Source organism: Hoplias malabaricus, chromosome 1 (genome assembly GCF_029633855.1).
Source record: "Hoplias malabaricus isolate fHopMal1 chromosome 1, fHopMal1.hap1, whole genome shotgun sequence".
Lineage (NCBI taxonomy): Eukaryota > Metazoa > Chordata > Actinopteri > Characiformes > Erythrinidae > Hoplias > Hoplias malabaricus.
In genome coordinates, this window is record NC_089800.1 from 30,639,846 (window position 1) to 30,666,130 (window position 26,285).

At 39.2% G+C, this 26,285-nt stretch overlaps 1 protein-coding gene across 4 annotated transcripts in view; it reads right to left on the reverse strand.

The window, feature by feature from the left end:
• Positions 1–211: 211 nt before the first annotated feature.
• The window catches only part of csnk1g2a (casein kinase 1, gamma 2a), a 28,811-nt gene continuing 2,737 nt past the window's right edge, over positions 212–26,285 (reverse strand). Inside the window, exons 2-13 of one of the 4 annotated variants that reach the window (XM_066662009.1) lie at positions 21,229–21,540; positions 20,824–21,130; positions 19,459–19,528; positions 16,843–16,991; positions 14,538–14,772; positions 12,221–12,306; positions 9,442–9,526; positions 8,994–9,142; positions 7,271–7,351; positions 5,302–5,403; positions 3,263–3,369; positions 213–2,056 (exon numbers count right to left, since the gene is read on the reverse strand). In XM_066662009.1, the coding sequence (XP_066518106.1) occupies positions 2,002–2,056; positions 3,263–3,369; positions 5,302–5,403; positions 7,271–7,351; positions 8,994–9,142; positions 9,442–9,526; positions 12,221–12,306; positions 14,538–14,772; positions 16,843–16,991; positions 19,459–19,528; positions 20,824–21,057 (1,353 nt within the window). In that variant the 5' untranslated portion in view covers positions 21,058–21,130; positions 21,229–21,540 and the 3' untranslated portion in view covers positions 213–2,001. Of the gene's footprint in view, positions 2,057–3,262; positions 3,370–5,301; positions 5,404–7,270; positions 7,352–8,993; positions 9,143–9,441; positions 9,527–12,220; positions 12,307–14,537; positions 14,773–16,842; positions 16,992–19,458; positions 19,529–20,823; positions 21,541–26,285 lie in introns of all 4 variants that reach the window. The other 3 variants (XM_066662018.1, XM_066662033.1, XM_066662025.1) reach the window with 3 other exon arrangements.

The window sequence follows — 26,285 nt, forward strand, 5'->3', positions numbered from 1 at the left end:
GGCACAAGGAGACGCTCATAACCTGCTCCTTTTTACTCAGAATGACGTTAATGATTAAATTATCACATGATGTTAAGTGGGTCCATAAGGGTAAAGGCGCTTAGGAAAGAAACAAATCATTCAATGTGCTTGAAAGCACTCATTTTTACAACTAGAAAAAAAAGACTGAGGAGTGTTTTTATTTTAATGGCTGAGGGGCGGAGGGCAGAGAGCTGTAAAGAGGACTCTCACCAGGTTCCCAGAATTTCTACAAAATCTGAGAAAGATACAAAGCCAGGGTGAAAAGAGAGAGAGAGAGAGAGAGACAGAGACACTCTTCCCTCTCACCCAGAGGAGTGGGCGCACATCCTTTAAACAGTTCTGCTCCCATGTATGTTTCCATCATACAAAATCACTAGGGCGTGTGTGTTCAATGCCACCGACAAGTTAAATGCATTTTAATCCTGTCATTTTATAATCTGTTGAAATGAAATAAAATATATTTTCAGACAGGCATGGCCCGTTTTTAAAGTGTGCAGTACAAAAAAGTTTCATAGAGGCATAGAAGAAAAAAAAAAGCAACATTTAATAGGTAAATCATCATCCATCCACACTCCAATAGGCAACTTCTGTTAAATGTTTATAAACCCATATAATCATTTCCTGTGAAGCTAACTATGATGCCATTTACAACAGTGAAAAAAGTCAATGCCAAACTTGACTCCATTTAAATGGCCCAGGACTGCACAGTGGAGGCCAAACAAAGAGAGACAGACAAAAATAAAGGGGAGAGGGGGTGTCAAAGCGAGTGGAGGAGAGAGAAAGAAATAAATAGAGAGAGAGAGAGAGAGAGATTAGTGTTAAATGTTTTTGACTTGGAAAGGCACAAACTATGTTTCCCAGGTAATTAAACTATTGTGAAGGAAGGGGGGGGGGGGGGGGAAAAAAAATAATAATAAAGAAAAAAATAAAAGCACAGGACGCATCGTCCTTCCTGTAAACACCTCCAAATCCCAGAGAGCATCACCTTTGTTCCTGTGGAGAAATGATTCCACATCTGTTTTTATTTTAACCTAATATCACCTATGCTTTTTTTCTTTGCCCCCCCACCCCTGAAAAAGTGCAAGTTTCTCTCCGTCTTCCTCAGCACCTGAGACCAGCCACTGCGCTACATCATCCACGTCCACAGAAGGGAAAGAGGAGAAAGGTATTTATATTTAATAAAAAAAAAAATTATAAAGAAAAAAAAAAACATTTGAGTTCACACTACGACATGAATATAACGATTCTAACTCAGAGGAATGAGCCGAGCTCCAGAAAACACTCCATCTTAAATTACAAATAAGAAAAAAAGAGGGAAAAAAACAACTTAAAAGGACAGACAAATTTAGATAAGCATAAGATTCTGTTGGACATGACTTTCCTCCTGCTTTTCACTATTCCTGACTCGGCACATCACAGTCAGCACAGTCACACGTTTTCCTTGTCTTTTCTGATTTTTGATCCCATAAAATCAACACCATGGAGCACATCTCTCACTCAGCCACACTCCCTGTGTGTGTGTGTTTTTTTTTTTTAACATCTCTTAGTTTAATCTTAAAGTCCAATAAATGTTACCTTTCCTCACTGTGATCTAAAACAAGGGTCCGTCTCCGCTCAGGTCACAAAACACACACAAACACGTTGAATTCTCTGGTTCCTCGCATTGTACAAACACACTTCCCTTGTCTGAACTGGTCTTTAAAAAGACTGAGGAGTGTGCATTTCCTCTCAGACATTGCAGCAGAGGCTGTGTGTGTGTGTGTGTGTGTGTGTATGTAAGAGAGAGAGAGCAAAGAGAGAGAGAATGAGTGTGAGAGAGTGTGTGCTGCCATTTAAAATGTTCAGAGAGTGCGCACACACACACACAAAAAGAAAGCGCCTGCACTCTCTCCCGTCTATTTTTCTTTTGTACTTTCATTTGTTTTGTTGGTGTCTGGGTCAATTGAGCATCTTAACGTCTCTCTGTGCGTCTCATCGTCTTCACTTGTGTCTCTGGAGCGCTTTCCTCTTCCTCCTCTTGAAAAAGCAACAGCACCTGGAATCAGACACAAATATAAGAAGCTAAGACACAGTTTTCCTACTTTCCTTTCTTCCTTGTCAAGCTTCCACGCTTTGGTTTCAGTCTCAGTTTTTAGGTCTAGGTTAAAAACCTATTGATTTAGTGGAGAATTAGGTGATTAGACTCCTGTTAGATAAAGGCTGTAGACCTAGTGGTTGGCATAAGTAACAGTGATAATCTGAGATGCTTCGTCCCGCTTTTCTCACTCAGGTTTGTTCACAATGAAGTGATGTATAAATAAAACTGGACCGAATTGAATAACTAGTCACTTGTCCTCTTCTGAAACCTGCATGAATTCACATGGACGACTATGAAGTAGAGGAGGTATTTAAAACATATTATACCAAGTATAACAAGTTAGCATAGGTCTGTGTGTTATACAAAACATGTTCATGAAGTTCTTTGCACAAAATCACTCTCTTATCTCACCATCTCACACTTAAGGGCTCTGTCAATTTTTTTGGAAATATGCTGTTGCTGGCCACGCCCCACCCATCCCATGTTTACGCAGGTAGGGGTGGTGCCTGGGTGGTTCTATGCATATTTCCTCATGTCCTGTCACAATAAGGGAGCCATCAAAACGGCTTGTAGAAGCATATGATTCCTGACACCTAAATCTTTCAACTGACTTGGAGCTTGGAGTGTTTTTAGGAGCAGTAGAGACCCAAGTGGAAAAGCATGCAATAAATACGTTTTGCATTATATGTCCCTTTTAAGAGGTGAAGCACCTCATAGACCTGACTAAGTCACTCACTCACATTTAAGAACTGCACCACATATACAGGGATATACAGTGACTCTCATCAAAACAGCATGTACATGCCTACATATACATATATATACATACACATATATATAAGTTATATATATAAAGTTATATATATATAACTTTATCCTGAGTTGTTGTCATCTCCAAATCAGTGAACCTCAGTGGGGTGGAGGTGGAAGGAGATATGATGTGAAGGAGAGGGGGAGGGACCATCCTACCCACCCTCGAACTCTGGACAGGAGACTGCTGGGCCAATCGGGAGCCCTTTGAGACTGATTTTCTGATTTCCATATTCACTGAACATCTAACCACGAGTCCAGAAGCACCCCATTCTATATAACAGCACATTAAAAGAGGAGAGCACCCCCCCCCCCGAACTACAATAAATGAGTGATATAAGAGGGAGTACTTACTTTGTATCGTCTGGGACCTCCACCTCAGGAGGGGCAGTGATGGGGGCGTTAGAGTGACCTGCTGTGGGGTCATCAGTGTTCACCTCACCGTTGGTTGAACTCATTACCTGAGAAGCAGTAGAGGACATGGTGTGGTTTTATAAAGAAACATTCAGGAGGACAACGTAAATCCCAAAAGAGCAGATGACTCTGAAATGTTATTATTACAGGAGAAGAAAAAAGGCTTCTTTTCTATTGGCCCATTCATTAGGAAAACTTCACACCATGTTAAGGATATTGTTTTAGCAACAGGGGGAAATAAAGACTGATAAAGACTTTAGAGAGTAATAACATATCACAAAAACATCTTAGATTATAATAATAAGTCTACTAAAAATACACTAAACACTAAAATAATCAGGATCTAATGCAACATTTTGACTTGTAGAAATAAACAAATTTCTCAACCATGTAAAAAAAAAAATATTCCACTCCTAGAACAGAAAGGTATAAAGTGTTTATTTAAACTCTGGTCAGACAGTAGGAGTTACAGTGGAGTCTCCAGCTTGTTACAGCAGGGTGGGCTTCATGTTGCATTAGGAAGCATGCAGTGATGCAGTGTGTGAGGAAGAAAGGAGCAGAAAGGAAAGACTGCCCACAGGAAAAATAAACAGGTATACGAGCAAAAGAAAGAGAGAGAGAGAGAGAGTCGATTTTAGTTATAAATACATTAAATCTAATCTAACCAATTTTTATCTTACAGTTACATTTGTGCTTCTGTTTTTGGAGCACCTCCTATATGTTCTGTAGTGTACTGCGATCTGTCAGAATGTGGATCATTCATTCATTTTCTGTAAGCGCATCATGCTCAGTGTCGAGATGGGTCCAGAGTAAGGGTGGGCAATATGGCCCTGAAATAATATCACGATATTTCAGGGTATTTTGGCGATAACAATATTCTTGGGAATATGAAAAACACTGAAAATACTTTTATTCATTTCAAGAACACACTATTTCAATAAAATAAACGTTATATTAATATTAATTATAACAAATTATGTTTGGTGTGATCTCTGTGTCCTTGTGGGTTTCCTCCGGGTGCTCCGGTTTCCTCCCACAGTCCAAAAACACACATTGGAAGGTGGATTGGTGACTCAAAAGTGTCCGTAGGTGTGAGTGTGTGTGTGTGAGTGAATGTGTGCGTGCGTTCCCGCCTTGCGCCCAATGATTCCAGGTAGGCTCTGGACCCACCGCGACCCTGAACTGGATAAAGGTTACAGATACTGAATGAATGAATGAATGAATTACATTTTATTTTAGTACAAATCTAACAATTTCACAATTTCAAACACTCAGAAGAAACAACAAATAAAATGTGTAAACATTTGCTTATTTTGTAAACAACCGTAACTTACCAAGATTCTTACATTGTATAAAAATGTTTCGAATATACTCATTTTTTGGAGTAAATTTTTGAAAGCAAATTTCCACCGTACCTGTCTCTATGCCTAAATGACTCACGTAATGAATGTATGCCATATTACGTGTAACTGCATGACATTACGTAAAGAAGTCAGAATATCACGATAATGATTTTTTTGTTTAACATTTTTTTTGCAGTATTATTGCGCACAATACAATATGGCACAGCCCTACATGAAATCATTGGGCACAAGCCAGGAAATCACACACACAACCCACCCCCTGTGGACATCTTCACACACTCACACCTGTGTCATACAGCCAATCCACCTACCAACCCTCAGTTATTTCCAATAATAAACTGATATAATATCTACTATCTTTCTGTTGTTTTTAAAATCAGCCTCAACCATTCATTCAAACAACAAACTGAATATTCATGAACCTGAAATTTAAATATGATTAACTGGTCCCTGTCACTAATACTGACAACGAACTTACACTGTCAGCTCAATGATACAGCCATGATGTGTGTGTTTGAGATAACCAGAGAGAGAGCACGAGAGAGGGAGAGATAGAGCGAGAGACTGAGCGCAAGAGAGGCCAAGTCCATGCAGCACAGCGCACACACCCAATACCTGGACTGAGCCCCCCAGCCGATCAGCTGTGAGGTGCGACCCCAGGAGCTCTCTGTTGGTGACAGGAGTCGGCTGGGACTCACTTCCTTTGGGCTCGGGCGACTGGTGCGATACAGCGATGGAGGGAAGAGGAGGAGGGTTGTCAGAAGAAGGGTTTGTCAGAGGTTTAAAAGATGTGGAGTCGGAGGGAGGTGAGGATGAAAAGGAAAGAAACAAAAAAAAAAACAATAACAACAAAAAGTTTTAAAGAGGAACATTACTCATGCACAAGCAGACTGCTCTAGCTAACAGAAAAAGTGCACGTGGAGAGAGAGAGAGATAGATAAATAGAGATAGAGCACAACATGCAGAGATGAAGAGGCTCCCTAAGCTTAGTTTGGATGGTAAAAACTGGGCTGATCCACAGCGAACAACATACACTATTAACTTTAACAAAATCTCCATTACAACTCTAACGGCCTAAAGGGGAACTCCACCAAAATCTCTACAGAATTCAACTGCTGAAATTTCTAATGAATTTAGGTTGTGTTGGTATGAAATAAATCATGGAATAGTACTGTTTCTGTACATCTGAGGTGAAGGGAACCAGGTGTTTCATGGCTATGACACAAAATAATATATATTTTATTCACTTTATTTACCAGTGAACCTGCAGATCTGGGTTATTTTATGTCAAGGTGATGATAGTGCAATAGTAGGAAATCTGATATGATATAGACCCTTACCACCTCCACCACTCTCTACAGTGTAGTATTTCTCAAACGTCTCAAAATATCTTGGTTTACATCTTAATCATCTACCATTTAATTACATGCAAATCAATGAATTTCCCATTTATGCCAAAGCTATTTTCATAAGTTAATTGTTCCAGACCTGATCTTCAAATAGGAAAACAAGAGCATTCCTAAAAAGAGAAACCAAAATATATTTTTTAAATTCTACATATGGTTGCTGCCCAATCAAAAACATGTATCTCCCACAATACCAACTTTACAGGAGACGGGAAAAATCTTCTTAACTTTCAATGGAAGTCAATGGAAAAAGAGTTTATTTCAAGTAATTCTGGAGCATTTCTACTGGTCCATTCATCATGAATTTTTACACAATGTGAAGGACAGCGGCTGTGTTCCAATGATGTAGGAAACTAAACATCCACAAACATGGAGATACATGTTTTTAATTGGACAGCGACGATATGTTGCTTTTCTGGATATATTCCCTGCTTAACTTATTCTACCTTCCTTACTTTAATTTAATATTTCCTGCAAATGTTTCTGCTTTCTTTATACTGCTGTAAGCCATTTTATTATTTTTTTATTCATGTCTCTATTGTAAAGCACTTCAGACAATGGCAGTTGATTTTAAATGTGCTCTTTAAATAAAAATGAATTACTTACTATCAACTAATTACTGTCCAATTTTATACATTCCAAGTAAATCTTTAGGGTACAGGTTATCAGTAAATCCAAGTTGCACAACTCTGCCCCCTAACGTTGAACAATGGAACGAGAGATAACACCCACAGACTTTTGTTTTTCCCCACTCAAGACTCAATTTAAAAAAAAGTTAACCTCTGAGAAATTTGAGATAAACTCAGGTGACAGAACTGAGGGACTAAAAGCTGTTTTTTTCCCCAATTAGTGAACCTCTCATAAGGTTGGATGATGTTTGGGATGGAGACTAATGAAACACGCCAAGAATTGGGACACTTCCAATATCTCTTTTTAAATGTCCTGGAATACAATACTGAACAACAATCAGACAACATCAGCCACTAAGGGATTCTAACAACCTGAATAATCCTCCGTTTTCCTTTTCATTGGCTTTATCAGAATCTTGGTATCATGGTTTCCCAATTTATTTTATTAAATCCCTTTTTCAAATGTCCATGTAATGTTCAAACACCTATTAGATGTGTGTCTGCTCTAGGGTTGATGACTTTTGTGTATGTTTCTATTTGGGTGTTTACCTGGTTTTTGGTCTGCTGCTGTGCTTTATCTCTGCTGGGCTGAAGCGGCGTGTCACTGGGGATAGGTCCTATTGGAGTCGGCTGAACACAAAACATCACAGAAACAAATGGTTCCATATAATCACTACTGTTTCAGCTAATCAGGGTGAACATGGCGTAAATATCACATTGTGAAAGTTGAACAATGTTCAGAAAAATCTCGGCACCACTTTAGAACAAGACTACACTTATAAAGGCTTATAAATAGAAATCTCTTATAAATACTAAACTCTTTAGTAATAGTTATCAATTACATTGTTAATACATTAATAGTCATTAACAATCAGTTACAACACACAGATAGAAAGGGCAACGGTTTCCAAATAGTGAACCCACCTCCATGTAGACAAAGTAGGGATGTAAACAGGTGGAAAATTTCCAGTAAATTGCCAGTAACTTACCATGGACAATTTAGCTCCATGGAGTTTGGAACTTTGGAAATATTCCAAAATGTAAACTTTCCATGGAAATTTTGGGGAATTTACTGGAATTAGTAGGATCATTTTCAGGAGCTATATCATACATTATCATCAATGATTATGGGCATGAAGGCATAATACAAATAATAACTGACACCTTTGATGTCATAGTTGATGCACATGGCATGATTCTGTTAAATAAAATGACAAAGTGTAAAAACACTAAAGCTGTTACAGAAATGTTAAAAAAAAAAAAAAGTATTCTTTCTTGGTTACATAACTCCATTGAGGCAAAAAAAAAAAAAAAAAAAAAAAAAAAATATATATATATATATATATATATATATATATATATATATATATATATATATATATATATATATATATATATATATATATATATATATATAGGTAGCTAGCAAAACTTGCCTGACTTTAGATATTCCTTTGGTCCAAATGTGTGCTTTCAGTAGTGGTGAGTACATTCTAGAAATCTACTCAATAGTAACTTCAGTAGTTTCTAGAAATTATCGGGACATATGCTGTACATGTGATGGAGGAATTAACAGTGCAGGGGGGGGGTGTGGTCTCAATAGCCCTTCAGTGTGTAATGTGCCATGTGCCTGGGACTGAGGAGCAGCTTTGCTATTCAACTGTTTTGGTATCATATCTAATTATTTAATTATTTTAGCCAAGATTACGCTTCAGTATATTTTTGCCAAATATATGTAAGTTTCTCACGTTTAGCTTTGAATATTCCCATTTTATTTGAAAATTCCTGGAATTTTGCAACCCTAGGTCAAACCAAATCGGCGGAGGGCCGGTGGGGGTGCAGGCAATCTTTCCAACGAAGCAGAAGTGACACCTCATTAAACCTGTCTTTAATCAATGGATCTAATCAACAGATCTTGACGTTCAGAAGTGTAGGGCTTCTGCTTGGTTGAAAGGAAAACTTGCGCCCACACTTGCCCTTTGTGGATTTGGTTTGACACAGATCTCACCAAATACTGACCTTACCTTGTCTTCTCCATCAATCAGTATTAAGCGTGCTGGCTTCAGCACATATTTATTGATAAGTTTAACCATTTAATGAATTAACCACCAACAGAGTGTCTTTTTACACATCAATGATAATATGGTGTTTAACATGTTTCAAGCTTTATCTTGACCCAACAGTCATTCAAAAAAAGCTCACGTTTACCACAGTAATGATCACATATCACCACACTGGCCCAGCATAGCATCCTGCTCCCTGTGGGACTTACCAGAGGTTTCCCGACCCAGTCGTACTCGTAATCAAACACGTAGCCGTTCCTGTCCAATAGGTCTGTGAAGAGTTTGCGCAAATAATCGTAATCCGGTTTCTCAAAGAAGTCCAGTCTCCTCACATAGCGCAAATAGGTGGCCATTTCTTCTGTAGGAGAGAGCAGAGGTTAAAATCACACGCAGAAAACAGTAACACATCGCTGTACGCTACAAAACATCTACATAATCATAATACAAGACAATTCGCCCTCTGAAAGTGTCACAACAAGTGAAGACTGCTGGAGTAAGCCTTTATAGAGGGTTACGTAGGTCTGTGTCAGTGGTCAAGAAAGGCTTATGTAATCGTCATGTAGCCTTAAGAACAATTAAACAAGACTTAGAAATTGTTTTCAGACCTGTAATTCACTGCTGGTTGTTGTTCTGCTTGAGGAATTACTGAAAACAAACCTGGGAAGCTTTCGCAGAGCACTTCAATGGGTGTCGCTCTTTTGGTGTCTCCTATCTTTTGATAGCGCTCTTTTAGCGTGTCAGCCTGGAGAATAAGGTAAGGGAGAAAGAGAAAGAGGAGATAACAGGGGGAACAAAAGAGGAGTAAGATCGTTATATTTCCAGCTAGAATCCAGACATTAAACTGACATCACGTACCCAGCTTTAATGCTAATAACCAAAAATTGACGAGATGAAAGGAAAGTCTCGAAAGATGGAAAAACACATATAAACAGGTCCTTTAAATAGGTCAGGCTTCCTCAGAGTGAAACCAGGCCTTATTCTGCTGCTTCTGCATCAATAAATACAGGCGCAACACCTCAGTGACATTAAGCTCAGAGAGATAAGAAAGATCATACAGCCACAAAGTGAAGAAAACACCACTGAGGGGAGGTTCAGACAGCACAGCTTTCATCTCATCAGCAAAGAGCTTCAGAAAACTGCTTGTAACACTGTTCATCTTGAGGGATTCCCTGTTACAATTAAGCACAGAGCAGGCCTTTTTTTTGTAGTCTGTTTTATCTAGAAATTTCCTGTTCACTGTACAGCACTTTAGTGTAAATGTTTTAAAATATCAGAGACTTTTAAATCAAGCATCATCTTTTTAGCTCTTCAAGAAGTTATTCTAAAGAGATACCTGTGTAGCCCTACACTCACACAAGGGGCAAGAAGCCACTGCTGACGCCCCACAGTTTTGTGTTGTGTGCGCGCTCAGGGCAATTCACGATGGCGCATGTGTACAGACTTTGTGTGGCTTGTCCGTGTGACTGATCCGAGGAATTGTCTGTAGTAGTCATTTCGTTTTTAATCACATCTGCGCTTCGTAATTCATTTGCATAAAGTAAAGAAAATCTCAAATCGATTTGTGGCTTGTCGCTCTGTCGCCAAATCACATGCTCTCTCAGGAAATAACTGGCTGCCTGTCACCTTCTAGTCTGAATGGGGCAGTACAGCATCTACTACCCACACACACACACAATTTTATCTGAAGCTAAACACATACAAGACATTAAAATGTTCATTTACACGTAAAATAGGCAAATCAGTTTAAAGTTTAGGTGCTGTTCCTTAAACTCTGGGTCTTACTCTCTTTATTCCATTTATGCCATTATTATAAGGCAGGAGTTTATAAACTGAACATACAATGGTCTGAGTGTGATACCACAGTGAGGTTTCTGTTTGATAGAGTGACCCTCTATTTCCGCAGGGGACTGGAACCAGGACGCCCTGTGAAAGCCAAAATCAGCAGATACTCAAGTCCTTAAGTAAGGACTTCCATAATATTTTCTGACAATGCTCCCATTTGACCCTCCACACTTTCAATCATGTCTAGACCATTAATCATCCCTAACACAACTGATATTCAGCACAGATGCAAGGACTGAGTAAGGCAGTGGTTCCCAAACGTTCCCCATCTCAGACGAAGGGGAATTTCTGCGCTCCACTTGTACCATATCGCCCCCAACAAAAAACAGTAATAAAATACACATGCAAGTTTACAACTCTCTAATTTATTCAAGTAACATCAACATCTATCTCTAAACCAGTAGCTTAACATTATAACACAAGATACAACATTAACATCAATGTTCAATTTAAACTGTGCTTCAGTTTCTCACTTTTCAATCTGTGCATTTCAGCAAATTTCGTTAAAAAATAAAAAGCAACATAAGATGGTTCTACACTGTTCAGAAGCACAGCTGGCCCTAACAGGCACTTGTGGTTTAGCACTTCACAGCAGATTTTTCAGCGAATTGAGGCTCAACACAAACACATTTGGTGGATAAGGCCATATACCTGTGAGCAAGTCAAGTGAAGGATTTTCTGAGAATAATGATTGTTTACAGCTTCTCTTTTAACCCAAACTCCACGCTAAACTTACAACTGCGGAGGGCTACTGGGCTTGTGCTTTTCTCCACCCGTTTTTAGACCGTGACATTGAGATCCCACAGCGCCCCCTCCCTGTGGCTGTCTTGAACATAAACATTTTAGCGACTTTTAAAGACACAGAACAGAAATTTGACACCCCACACAAACGCTGTAAATACCACCCTCATTTTGAGATACTGTCCACATTTTTAAATACTGTGGTATACAGTATTACCGTTATACTGCCCAACCTTAATGGCTCCTTTAAAAAAAACTTTTAAAATATGCCCAATGTGACATAATATTATGAACCCCCAAAAAACAACCACACTATGGAAAAGCTTAAGTCCTCCTGCTTTAAAGGTGCTGTACACCATATCAATCCAATATACTTTCTGAAAATTCAGCAAATGCATCCTCACAGTTCGCTAGCTCTTCAGTCTGTTTGTGCGCTATAATAGAGTCTGGTGTTCGTACTTCACCCTGGTTCGTGAAACTGGCTCAGACCAAGAAACACAAAACAATACCAGGCAATCAGCAACATTCATGCTCACGCACAGGATGGGGCAAGCAGTGGGCAAGGGCATGTATGGTCTGAAGGCCAAATACCATATATTTGGTAATGCACAATTAGAGGGTAGTTTTGAAAATTTGCACTTTTCAAGCCAAGTCTCATCACAATTTTCACTGAAGTGAGGGGTGGGTGTGTTTTTCTGATGTGTTCAAATAGCAACATTTGTTCTCCAGAATTACATACAGTGCCTTTAAAGGGAAAGTAAACGTTGCCAAAATATCACTTTAGATGCTCTATTCAAGTGACTCCTGGTCATTTCTGCAGCAGCAGTAAAGCTCACTCTCTTGTAGACCGTACCTTCAGGCCCTGCCAGGGTAGACTGCCTCGGAGGAAGTACATGAACATGTGGCCCAGAGCCTCCAGGTCATCCCTCCTGCTCTGCTCTGTACGAGGAGAGAAAACAAACATATTAAGAGGCATTTCAGGGAACATATGTAGGCTGAACGCAGTAGGCTTCCATAAAAGTCAGGTCAAACCTTACATAAATGGGTGGGTGGAATAATAGACCTGTGATTTCTCAGCATTTATACATTTAAACCTTATTTCTCTAGACTCTATTTCTGACTGTATGCAAAGACTCATAGCGGCTCGATGTAGCTTCAAATGCTATCTCTTTCATATTTAAAAAAGGTAAAATAAAATGTGCTATTTTCAAGCCAAGTCTCATCACAATTTTCACTTCATGTTCAACAGGACACTGAAAGAGAGCGCTGGGTGATATCGCCAAAATCCAAATATTCTTGGACGATATTTACATGTGCATTAATAAAAGGTAATGATCCCTTTCTTCCAGAGGGCTCTCCAATAGATTATAGTTTAGATCGGATTATGTTGACTGTGTACACACATTTGGTTTTAAAATTACAGCATAGGAAACCTTAAAATGTCTTGTACATATTAAAATGGCAAAAAGTGAATTTAATTAACTTAAGTTAAATTAACTATTTAATGATGACATTGTAATAACTATGCATTATCTAAGCACTGGCCCCATCATCAGGAGGTCGAAGGTTCAAATCCCGGTGATACCTCAGCCATCTGTGGCTGTGTAAAAAGACAACTCCGTAAAAAGTCTGGAGAAATGAGTTCGGACATTTTCCAGTGTTGTCCTTTTAAGTCCTGGAGACAGTACGCGGCTGTTTTTTGGCCATTTTTAATGGAGACTAGAAAAATGTCAGACACACACACTACACAATTGGGGATAATACACTACATTATGCCAAACTCCTGAATTAAACACACATGACTCGTGTTTCCTAGAATACACACAAACACGGACTTACAACTCTCTGCTATTTGTGCAGATCTAGAAAGAAAAAAATATATAAAAATGTCTTTGGATCATGGATGTGATACTTAGGGCTACGTTCCACATTAAATGTTTCAGAAACATTGGCATGTGTTTCAGTGCTGTGTCATTTATGGTGGAATGGAAAATGTTTTGGGGCTCACTATGTTCTCCTACAGGTAATACTCGTTATTTGGAGACATGTGTAATTAGCACTATGTAATGTCTGTTGACTGATGTGATAGATCTTGGCAGTGTGCATTCTTCTCTGGCGCATTAAGATGCTGAGTGGCATTGCATTAGCAGTAGCTTAAAAAGAAGCAGCAAACTGGGCTCACGTATATTCACCTCCATTCTGCTGAGGCTGGGGGCACTATGTGGGAAAGAGGGAAACTCACTGAAACATCAAACCTTGATCTTTTAAAACATGCGGAAACTGCTTTAAAGCTGAGACTGGTCAGTAACTGGTTACAGCCCAGAATGTTTACAGGGCTCATTCACAAGTTACAGAAATCTACTGTGAAAGCATTATTGCAAAAGCCAATATGACTATTAAAAAAATGATTAAATTGATTAAAATGATTAAAATTACACCCACAAGTTAAAAACACAACTTTAAAAAGATTTTATTTCATACTGTTTGTATGATTTCTGTTGGTCTATTGATTATAATGGTATTTTTATGCAGTGTAACATCTTTAAATTATGTAAAAATTGGAAAACAATGGTAATGTGAACCCTGTCCATTAAAGAAAAAAAAAATCAAATGTGTACAAATCACTAAGCAAAATACCCAAGGAATGAGAATGAAGCTTTATTTATTATAGATTATCTCTACAGTGGGAGAGCTGCAAATGCACTTTAGCTCACTATCACTATCAATGACACTTTCCCATTTATCTAGTTTCTCAAAGTTAGTTGGTTTCCTGTGAACTACGTGTAGCTCGTGGGGTCTGTTTTCACACTGATCATTCTCCATTCACAGAAGGTTACTGTAGGTTCCATATGTTGGATTGACGTACTGACCCCGCACTGACCCTATGGTCCCTCAGACCCCTACCGAGAGCAAGGCTGTAAACCCAAATCGTCTGTAGTACCCCTGCAGTTATCAAGTCATTCATTTTACAGAGCAGGACACAACTGGTTGTCCTAAGGCACTAATACATTTGTAAACACATCAAACCCATATAAAAAGATCTAAACACAACGCAATAAAACAACCATGCATTTCCTTTGGAGGAAAACAAAAAACAGCAAAAGCATCCACCACATCCCACACCACAGAGCTTTGTAAACACAGGAGAAACACTGGGTCCTGAATAGTACCTTTGCCCAGGTGCGTGTTGATGCTCATGTATCGCGCTGTTCCAGTCAGGCTCTTGTGTTCCCGGTAGGGGATGTGTTTTTTGGTCTCTGGGTCGATGTACTCTTTGGCCAGGCCAAAGTCAATTATGTGGATGGTGTGCTGCCTCTTGCTGCCCGGCCGGCCCACCAGAAAGTTCTCTGGCTTCACGTCTCTGTAGATCAAACTCCGGGTGTGAACATACTCCATCCGCGTGATCTGAGAAAGAAAGGGGGGTGGGGGGATGGCAACATGATGAACACTTAATTCAGAGTGTCATGTTGGTCATTAAGTGATTAAGTCCTACTCCATATTTTGCTTAACAGAATGACATTAAGGTAAAAAAAAAAAAAAGGTTTGATAAACAGAATGTAGTTTAAATGTGGTAATTTCAAGCATTCAGCAATGTGAGAGCTCATTCAATTCCCCTTTAAGATTATAATATATAAGCGGCTTACTTATAATCACTTTAAGACACTGCATTTCAGTTGTTTGGGTTTGGAGAAAGAAGGAAAAAAAAGTTCACATAATACATTCATGACAAATCAGATGTGTTTTACCAATCCTCCTGCTATAATTTGGATTTCTAAACCACATCAGCCCACATAGGCCACTTTCACACGCAGCCTGATATTCTAGTAGCAATCCGACTAATTGATGTCTGTGTTTACACCTCAATTAAAAGAGAGACAACTCCAATTTCAGGCCATTCTGGATATAATTTTTACCCAGCAGAATGAATCCGGACCCAGATGCTGTCCTATCGAGTCCTGGCCCTGTAATTTATTAACTATTAAGAGCTGTTTAATTTTTAACAAAGTGTTTGTTTTAAGTGGTGTGACTCTTCTAGTCATTATGGTTCAGGTTTAGTCCTCCAGGTAATTACCAGACGAATCCCATGCGTTTCTGCATATCACACGTGAGGCTACTCCGCTAATCAGATCTGTGCATTATGATGAGCGCTGTGACTCCAATGAGTGACACACACAGGGCAGGGCTCCAGACACCGCTGTTCTGGGACCAGTAAAAATAGCCCAAACGATGTGATAAAAGCTCTTTTGGGACACTTTCAGGACAACCGTGTTGTGTGAGGTTAAACCAGAAACTAAGGGAAAAATAAGGGAACAGCTTGCTGTTAACAGATAAAGTCCCACCCTTCAGCATAAAGAGCCAATCAGCTTGTTGTTAATGGATAAAGTCCCACACTCCAGCAATAAGAACCATAAATCAGTTATGTAAAGCAGTCAACACTAGCTACAAGTCAAGCTTTATATGTCAATTTTACTTGATATGAAAAAAGGACATTTTACTTGTAGTATTTTTTATTTATATATTTATAAATCTTGTTGAAATATAATTGAAATATATATTGAATTGTAATTGAAAGGGTACTTTGATTTGAAATTCCGTTAACTACATACAATGTTACTATATTTACAAGGCTACTTCAATATTCAGGATATGGCACTGATCATAATGCAGGTTATGCATGATGTTCCAGATCTTGGCTCGAGAAACTTTTCTCTAACTGGACCTTAATGAATTACCTCTGCTGTAGGGTGTTGGTTGACTGTATAACTTTACTGTATGCTAGTGAAATAAATGTTTTTATATTTTGTTTATATTGTGTATATTTGAATCCACTGTTATACTTTAAACCAATCTTATCCACATATGGGGTGGTGTGGCTGCTGGTTTTCATTCCAGTTTAGCAGAGCACACCCCATTCTACTTGCTTAATCAACTAGTCTCCTCTCTAATCTGTTAGTGTGTGCTTCTATTTTGTTAGAAAGAAAACCTGCAGTCACAGTTGCCCTTTGTGACTCCAGCTTTAAAAGGAACACTTGGCTGTATTTTTACCTTAAAATTGCAGCTCCAAAATCATTGTGATGCTTCACTGAGCTGTAACAAGGAGAACAGAGCCTCTGTTGTTGCTACATTGGGCTCAGCACTGCAGAAACTGCACTATGTCATTTTTGGAGGAGGGTGGGAAACCTTCATCACATGTAAACAGAGCATTTTGTCAGATTGTTGACTAGTGTTTAAACATCCAAGTTTATCTTTTTTAAATCTTCTGCTTGATCCATTTCAGGGAAAGAGCTCTACACCACCGCTCCTCCCGGATCACAAAGCTCCTCACCCAGACTGGTGAAAATCCCTGCAACTCTGAGTTATCACATTCACCCAATAATGTGCATATCAATCCAGCCGTAGCTCAAATGGCTTTGCTATGCCTTTGTCCCATTCTGGTGTCGTCACCCCCCCCCCATGACTGAGTTGTGGTCTCACCAGCTGGATGGCAATCATGAGGACGGTTTTGAGGGAGAAGGTTCTGTCACACAGGTCGAACAAATCCTCCAGGCTGGGGCCCAACAGCTCCAGAACCATGGCATTATATTTACCACATGGACCGAAGTAGTACACCTGAGGAACGCCCTCTGTGAACACACACATACACAAAAGTTAAAGTGCACAGGGTTTAGTACATAGAACACATGCTAAGTGCAGAGACTTTAGAATTGCCCCGCCCCCTCCTCTGAGACTTTCCAATCACAGAGCTGGACCGGGTTTACGTGAAAACACAAAAAAGAGATTAAATGCTGCAAAAGAGACAAGTGTGGAGAAATTAGAGCACTGAGTAAAAACAGAGAAAAGGAAAACCGAGTGAAAACGGCTTTAAAAAAAATAATAATAAAATAAATAATAATAATAATAAAAAAAACAAAAGAGTTTCTGAAAAGGAGCATTTTTCCTGTTTGCAATTCCTGGATTTCTTTCCAGATCAGAAATCAGATAACATGTCATATCCTGTTTTCTATTCTCCCATTTCAAAACAAAAAGATCCACAGCCCCATCTAGTTCTCTGGTCTTTTACCCACAACTTCATCGAGGAGGATATAACATGCTGTAAATGACCCATCCAGCTCCACTGTGCCATGACGCTTCATTTGAGACTCTGAGCTCTTAGCGCCCTCATGGTTCACCCTGAAGAGACGACTATTCTTTGGTTCCACCTGGGAACTTTTCTGGTTTGGGAACCAATTAATGTAAAGCACCATACAGTTGTAAATTACATTTGTTGGTGGAAAAGGGTTAAAAGTGTCTCAGAGCTCTGCAGACAAAGTGGCTCTCACACTTCTCTTTCTCACACACAAGCAACCGAAGAAAACTTGCTGACTGTGTCACACACTTGGACCTCACAGCTGAGAGGCTAAAACATAAAACTGCTCTGGTATTCCTATGAAAAATGAAGCCCAAAAAAATACTGAGCCAAAAAATGTATTTCACATTTATGAAAAAAATATATATTAACCATAAGAGGTGTGTGCCAGACCACAGAAACAGTGGTGAGTGTGACGGAGTTATGAGTGTATCAGCCACAGTGGTGTTGCTGGAGCTTCTAGTCACATCACTGTCAGTTCTTCTGATACCTTTCAGACAAGTAGGAGTTGTGCTGAACCAGATCCAAACATCAGCACCTGATCTAATTAATGTTTACTAGGATGAATGCCATCAATTCCTCATAGCCAAATGCTATAATAACTAGTGTAAAGCCATTCCAAAAGTGTACAGGCTGTCATTGCAGCAAAGAGGAACAAACTACCAATTAAAACTATGTAATTTTTAGACATATCCACAAACATTTGACCATGAAGTGTATAGCAGTATCACTTATTGCCCGGTATCCACAGACAGACACACTGTTGCTAAACACACACTACAGGATTTTGAAAATATAAGCCTTATAAAAACAAGCAGAGCATGTCTCAAACTTAATATAAAAAGTTTCCTCTATCAGAACGAGGCACACGTGTAAACAACTCCCACACATCAAATCTCATGCGGATCAGGGTGCATGGCAATGTGGAACGTGCAATGGCTGAGGATGAGGTTATATATATATTTTGCACCAAGAACTGGGGGTGTGTAATATTCTCAAGCAAACGCAAGGTTTCACTTCCTTGATTTAATTATTCATATACTTATATACTTAATTACTAACTTACAAATTAATTATTTATTAATTTAATAGGGTTGGGTGGTATAATGCTAATACTGTATACCGCTGTATTTAAAAATGTGAACGGCATATCAAAATGAAGGCGGTATTTATGTTGTGTGTGGCTAAAATATTCATGTGCATTCAAGAGAGCCCAATGACTGCTGATGTCACGGTCTGAAAACAGGTGGAGAAAACAAGCCCAGTAGCCCACCGCAGCTGTAAGTTTAGTGCTGCTTTTGGGTTGAGAGAGAGAGAGAGGGAGAGAGAGAGAGAGAGAGAGAGCTGTAAACACAAAATTCTCAGAAAATCCTTCAATCAACTTGGTGCTCACAGGTATATGGCCTTATCCTCTAAATATGTGTGTTTTGAGCCTCAGTTCACAGACAAATCTGCTGTGGTGTGTTAAACCACAAGAGCCCATTAGCGCCAGCTGTGTTTCTGTGTTTATTTAGCTTATTTTCAAACTTTTCTGTCCCTCTGTCCCAGTTGCTGAAATTTGCTCTCTCATAAATGGGTTTTTATCGTCAGCACACGGGAAGGACAGTGTGCACTGTCAGGATGCGTTCACTCTGTGCTCACGGATACAAGGCTTAGTGCAGCCTGACAAAGCACCACCTCCCCACGGTAATACCGTGGTATTATTTTGAGATGGAAGAGTGCATGTCAAGCACCATAAATTTTGCTCAGGAATCACCAGGATATGCTCCGACTGAGTGTTGCAGAAAGAACGAATATTAGCAGGTAAATAACTTTAGAGATTTACACCACATCAAGTCAGGCAATTCCCCTGGTGATGCCAGACATGTATAAAACAAGTGTTACCAGAGGACAGACAGAAAGAAGAACATAAGGAGGGAAAATAGCATCAGTGCAACATTACATAAGCAGAAATCACAACACACCTGAATTTCCCAGCTGCTTGTAGAACCTGTACTCCAGATGGAGCTGCGGTGCCCTTGATTTAAGCTGCTCCTGTTCACACAAAAACAAATTCACTTATTAGAAAACATTAAAACAAAACAGGTGGCCCTGCAGGTAGTCTCTTTGTCACAGGGGCTGTGGGTATTAGCCCCGCAGTGTATGAAGGGGACTGGCACCCCCTACAAGGTGTGTTCCCACCGTGCGCCTAGTGATTCCGGCTATGCTCCAGACCCACCGCAACCCTGAACTCGATAAGTGCTTATAGACAATTAATTAATAAATTAACTAAACAAAACAATTAATACAGGCATGAAAACTGAAGAGGCATGATAACAGCTGATGGGCAAACAGTAAACGCAACCTGTTCTAGCACAGTCCTAACATCTTAGTATTTTGTGATTTAAAAAAATAAAATAAATGATAACTGTCAGCTTAAACTTGTAGCCAGGACACATTCAGTATTTATAGATCCTCTGGTCTAGGGGTGGGCGATATGGCCCTAAAATAATATCATAATACTTCAGGGTATTTTGTTGATAACGATATTCTTGGTGATATGGCAAAACACTTAAAAAAAAAAAAAATAATAATAATACTTGTATTCATTTCAAAAACAGACTATTGCAAAAAAAATCAACGTTATATTAAATATATATTAATATTAATGGCTTCTTTCATATCTAACATAATATCGTGGTTTATTGTACTATGATATCTGATATTTTATAACCAAATCACCTCCACCATACTTCACTGTGGCTAAATGACTCATGTAAAGGATGTATGCTGTATTATTGTTAACTACATGACGTCATTACGTAAACAAATCAAAATATAATATCAAGATATTGATTTTTTTTCTTTTTAAAAATGATGCTATATTTATATAATTATATTATTGCGAACAATACCATATGGCACAGCCCTACTCTGGTCTTGAAAACCTCCACACATTACATTTTCATAGCTCCCTAAAGTATTTTTAAAAGCAGACAAATCTCCCACTTAGGGCTCGGCCTGAATAGTCAGATTTGTGTTATTTGGAAAGGTATTCATGTTTAAATTTTGATACTCATTTGCTCAAAATTTGGCTGTGTTTAACCCTGTCTTTGCGCTCTCAGATAAAAGAAGGTCCAGCGCTTCTTTAAAGTGTAATTCCAGAGACTTACACTTTAAAGCATGCTCTCACTAAAAGAAAAAAAGAGAGGTAAAAATAAATAAAAGCCCTACCATCCTAAAAATTCTTCCTTCAAGAGTGGGATCACTTTGTGAGGTTATAAATCTATGTCAGGCAACCCTAACAAATGAGAACTGTTGAAATAATACACCAAAAACAAATCTCTTACCAGTTTTATGGCCACGTATTCATTAGTGTAGAGGTTCTTGCCGAGCCGAAGCTCGCCGAAGTTCCCGCAACCGATCTTCTTACCCACTCGGAAGTTGGGGCCCACCATGAGGACCCCTGAGTTGGTAGTGGCGGTCCGGCCCCCATGACCTGTCCTGCTTCCAGTCTTAGACATCCTCTTTCCTTCCTCCACCTCCCCTTTCCCCCCTCCTCCACCTCTCTTATCAAAATCCATAAGCTTGTGATACCCCGGCCTCTCCACGGTTACTCCACTGCCATAAAAACCACAGAGCCACCAAAACGATGAGCTATAGGGGGGTAAGGGGGAGGAGGTGGGAAGGAGGTGAGGAAAACAGAGCAAAAACAGCAGGGTTTCTTCAGATTATGCCTAAAAGTGTGGAGTTACCAGTAAAAGCAGTTGCTTTTATCGTATAAGGACTTCAAACAAAAGATCCAACTCAAAGAGGAGACTCCAAATGTTGTCCCAGGTTTCACATTCCTCTCAAAATCCAAGTTTAAACAAGCATGTCTCCAAATTTTCGCTTGCTCTCGCTCCTCCTCCAATCTGTGGTCCTAGCTCCGGGATCTGAGATGTGGTTCAGTAGCTGGTCCCATCCTCAGCACCCACTCTTGATGATTCTGCAGTGCCGCATAATACATTCCTCAAGCAGTTGAGAGTCGTATGCCAAGAGAAAACATTCAGCACTCCCCAGAACGTCTACAACAGAGAAACAGATTGAAACAGTCATTCTCTAAAGAAAGGTATCACAAGCATTGGGCTGTGGACCACAAGGGGGCCACACAACAATCTCTGACCGTCCTGAAAAAGAAGGACCAGTGCGTAGACTTGCTACATTTGGCCAAATCTTATCATAAAAACAAGAGCACGCAACTTTCCCCCTGCCATTTTAATATTCATAAGTTTCACCTCTGAAGTACGGTGGCCAACAGTGTCATATCACAACAACATTTACTAAGTGAACAAAACTGAGAACACTACTGCATTAAGCGAGAACGCAAATACAAACACAAACACATGAAAACAGAAATACAAACTCGAAAACAGCATTTAAGAACTGCTGCATTGGAGGAGCACTCCATGCACCCAACCACTAGGGGCATTTTATAAATATTTGTGTTAATGTTGCAAAAAAAGCCATAAGTAGAGCAAGAAGCAGGCGCTGTAGCTGAGAAGCTGTGGAGAGATTAATTTCCAGGGGATAACTGTTGCAACATTAACAAAGGGGTTACAGAAACCAGATGAACATCTTAATGTGCACATGCACTGAACCAAAGATTTTTTTTTTCCCATATTATGTCTATTTTAAGACTGATCTTTGGAAGTTGTTGCTTCTGTGCAATTTCCTGTTAAAAAAAACTGTTTTACATGGATTTACTCCACAGGCACTGAAAAATAAGCCACTGTTTGAGCAGGCAATTCAATCAAGCTCTTCTTTCTTTAAACTTACCCAACTCTGAAATAAAACAATGTAAAAACACAAGGCAAATTGTGCTCAATTCAGATATAATATACTGGAGGAAGAAACGGAGTTGAGATGGAGATGGAGAGGTCTGAGGGACGTGAAACCAGAGCCCATCTCTCTGCAGGAAGTGTTATCTAGTGTTTGAGTTTCAGCTCTAAAAATACCCCTCTCTGCAGCGCGGGATGAGGCTGGAGGTCGTGTGAAGAGGGACGTCTGTCTGCAGGAGCAGGGACACTGCATCGTGGCTGAGGAGGAAAATGAAGAACGAGTGCTGGCCGCCAGAGGCCACAGTTTGGGTCAAAAAGTTCACAATGAGGTTTATAAAGCCAGAGTGTTTACCATATATATTCATACACTGCCAACAGCTCCTCAGGACTAGGCCAGAGGAAGCTGTGGAAAAGGACTAGAGCCAAACGATTTGAGGAAAACATCCAATATTAATTTTTAGAACAATTTTTAGAACTTCAGAATTACAGATGTAGAATTTATAAGCAGTATAAAATTGCGCCTTAATGCCCAAGGCCTGAACAAAGATTTGTGTTTTGTTACATTTGGTTTTGGTTTCACACTGTGAGAATTATCTCCTCCTGACATCATCACTTACAGGAGTTGCATCTCCCCGTAATTGACATGGATTGGTTTGTAGAGTGCAGCGAGTCTGAATAAACCAACTCATTTCTACCATTTACTGTTGCTACTTATTTGTGGTTCAGATGAAGTTTATAACTTTAGACACAACAAACAAATACAGTGCTCACATACGCAACGCTAAGCCTACTTAATCAGTCCCGTACTCACATTATCCATTCCACCTAAAGACCTATCATATTTTTTCATTTTGTTGTCAATATATTGTCCCAGATATAATTGCAATAAACAACATTGTCATTTTACATCCATTTTATGCCACTGATATAACAACAATATATAAGCATAATAATGCAATTACACACCTTTAAAGAACAATGAACTTTTAACAAACCTTAAGCAAGATTAGGAAGGAATTGGAATATAAACAAAATAGTATATATAGCCTAAAATAATAAAACATAAATAAAATTAAATCACTGTTCTGAAATAAATTAATCGACATAACAGAGAAACAGAACAGAACATACAGTTAAAATACAGATGACTTTAGACCTTTTGTAAAACACTCCAGTAAACAGTGGACAACACTGAGGTCAGCAACAATTACTGAGGGACTGTCCCTGTATTGTAAGATAATCCAAAAACCACACCTCCCTACACTTTATTAGATGGGCACTCTAGTAGTGTATAAAATAACGATACTGTATTGTTTTATTTGTTTTGTGAGCCTGTGCAGTGCATGCAGGAGAAACTCCGGAACATTTCCCACTCCATTCTCACATGCCAGATTTGCCAACCATCCCGTAAAATACGGAATCGTGCCGTATTTAGACATTAAAAGATGCGTTCTGTTTTGAACCGATACGGAACACGCTTTGTTCCATATTTTTGAGGTTACACTTTTATGGCAATGGTTTGAGACAAATGCGCAGCTCCGACTCACCCGGAGCGAGGGGCAGATTTTCCACTGCATCGAAACAGAAAAAGCACTTCTCGATGGTCGTCACCTTTATTTAGCGAATCAGCAGCCGATGGAGTCACAGTCCCTCCTACAGGGGGCTGTCTTGCTTCGACGCTGAGAGCAGTGAGTAATTCACCTTGTCACATTTATCGCTGTCACTTATGCTGCCCTCACTTTCTGTAATAGGTCCGAAAGTCCAAACCTACTGAAAAAGTATTTTCACAAATACCAAAACCAGGTTCAGTTTTATCCAGACAGAAACCACCTCTTTAGGTCAGACCAAATTTGGTCCGTATGCCTGACTGTAGTCCAAGGCACCTTTCACAGCTACTACTCTGGTTCAGACAAAACTGAAAGTCTGGAGGTCTGGATCAAATAAGGCATGAGTGAAAAGACCCTCTGATGTAACTGTACACCTTCATTCATTACGCACAGATCTATAAATATACAATTAGTGCCCACCTCTGTCTCCACCCACCCTTCCAACGCTTGATGGGATTGGTTCCCTAGGTGTACGAGATATGAAACTATGGGTGTATGAATCTGTGTGTTTGCACATCAAAGCAGAAATACTCAGCCATAGCTCTGATCATTTATTCACTCATGATACGTCTTCTAGCATCAACAGCACTACACACACTATCACAGAAACACCAAAAGTTAATAAGGCTAAACACAGGAATTTCACTGGAGGGGGCTTTAAAAATTTACACAACACTGGTGAAGACGTATGCTTTAATAATAATAACAAAAAAAACCTTTGTAGATCTAAAATCTGCACTTTACTTATCCTCTAATAAACACCAATACACCAAACATTTGCATAAATTATAAAATACTGTATACAAAAACATTTTCAATACATGTACAGATGTGCAGTGTCTGTTGCTTACAGTATTTATGTGTGAATGTAGTAGGAAGAAAAGCATTGAGGCAAACTCTTTTGCTCTCCAGAAATCCCTGCTTACAACTGGAAGCACCTCAAACCAGCGCTAATCACTTTCCTACAGCCATTTCTGGGCTGAATCGATATTTCTGAATCCGCACTCATGAAAATAAAGCTGCTAAAAAAAGAGAGAGAAAGAGGCTATTGGAATTGAGGCCAAAGGTTTTTTCTTAAACTCCAGCCTTTTTTGTGCAATATAACTTTTGTATATTTATAAAAATAAAAAAAAAAGGTGTAAAACATGGACTGAAAATGATATGCAACACTTTACTGTGGTCAATGCTGAGAATATCTTGGCATAACAAAAGAGAAATTACATTGTTTAAGAGCACTGAGTGTAGGAAGGTTTCAGAAATAAATAAGTAATTCAGCACAGGGCTGTGGAACAGTGGAACTGTGTTCTTTGGAGTAATGGAGCTCCATCCAGTAACTAGGTGTGCTGGAGAGATATTTATTATCCAACTGACCGCACTGAAGCTCTCATGGCTCAGTGCTATCAAATCCTTGCAGCAATGTTCTAACATCTAGTGTACAGCTCTCTCAGAAGAGCTGTTACAGCAGGAAAATATTACACTGTTGCATTTTATATTACTGTAAATATCAAGTCATTTTAAGATATGAATGCAGCATTTTAAGTAGGCTTGGCTAACTGTGCAGCACAATACATAGTTCAAAATATAATTCATTTATTCATTAATTTTTCTGTAAGTGTTTCATCTTATAGTGTTGCAGTGGTCGCAGAGCCTACGCAGTATAAGCCACCCACCAACACACATACAGCTTACATACACACACTGTCACACACATTCTTGTGGCCAATTTCTCACAATCACCATGTAACTCAGCTATTAAAAATTTCACACACTCACTCTCTCTTACCTGTGGACAACTATACACCTGTGGCTAATTTCACACATTCACACCTTTGGCCAATTTAACACAGTAAATCCCACCAGCGCTCCTGAAAGAAACCCACACAGACACAGGGAGAACATACCACAGTCTTCACAGACAGTGACCTGAGGTGGGATTTGAACACAATCATAGGTCCCTGGATCTGTGTGACAGCAACACCAACACTGCCCTAAATATACCATTCTCTAAATAAATGTCCAATATTTTGATAGAATTTAAACATATGGCAGGACATTTAAGAGTGAAACATTAATTTCTGTATCAAATTGTGTGCAATATCAGCTGTGATTTCTTTATATCTTTATAGAAAACATATTTCAAAAAAATAAAAAAATAAACACTTGTGCAGTGCATGTTCACATCAAAGTGTGAATCTGGAGCAAGATCAGCCTAAGTGTGAAAATGTGTTCACACTAGCAGGCAACAATGCGACAAGAGTCCAGTCATTTCCTATCTGAAGAAGAATGCAATCAGTAGCCAGGATTCAGTGACAAGCGATATTTAACAAATCATGTTGAGAATTTCTACGTACACCTGCTAGTGTAAACATTGGGTAAGTCAGAAAA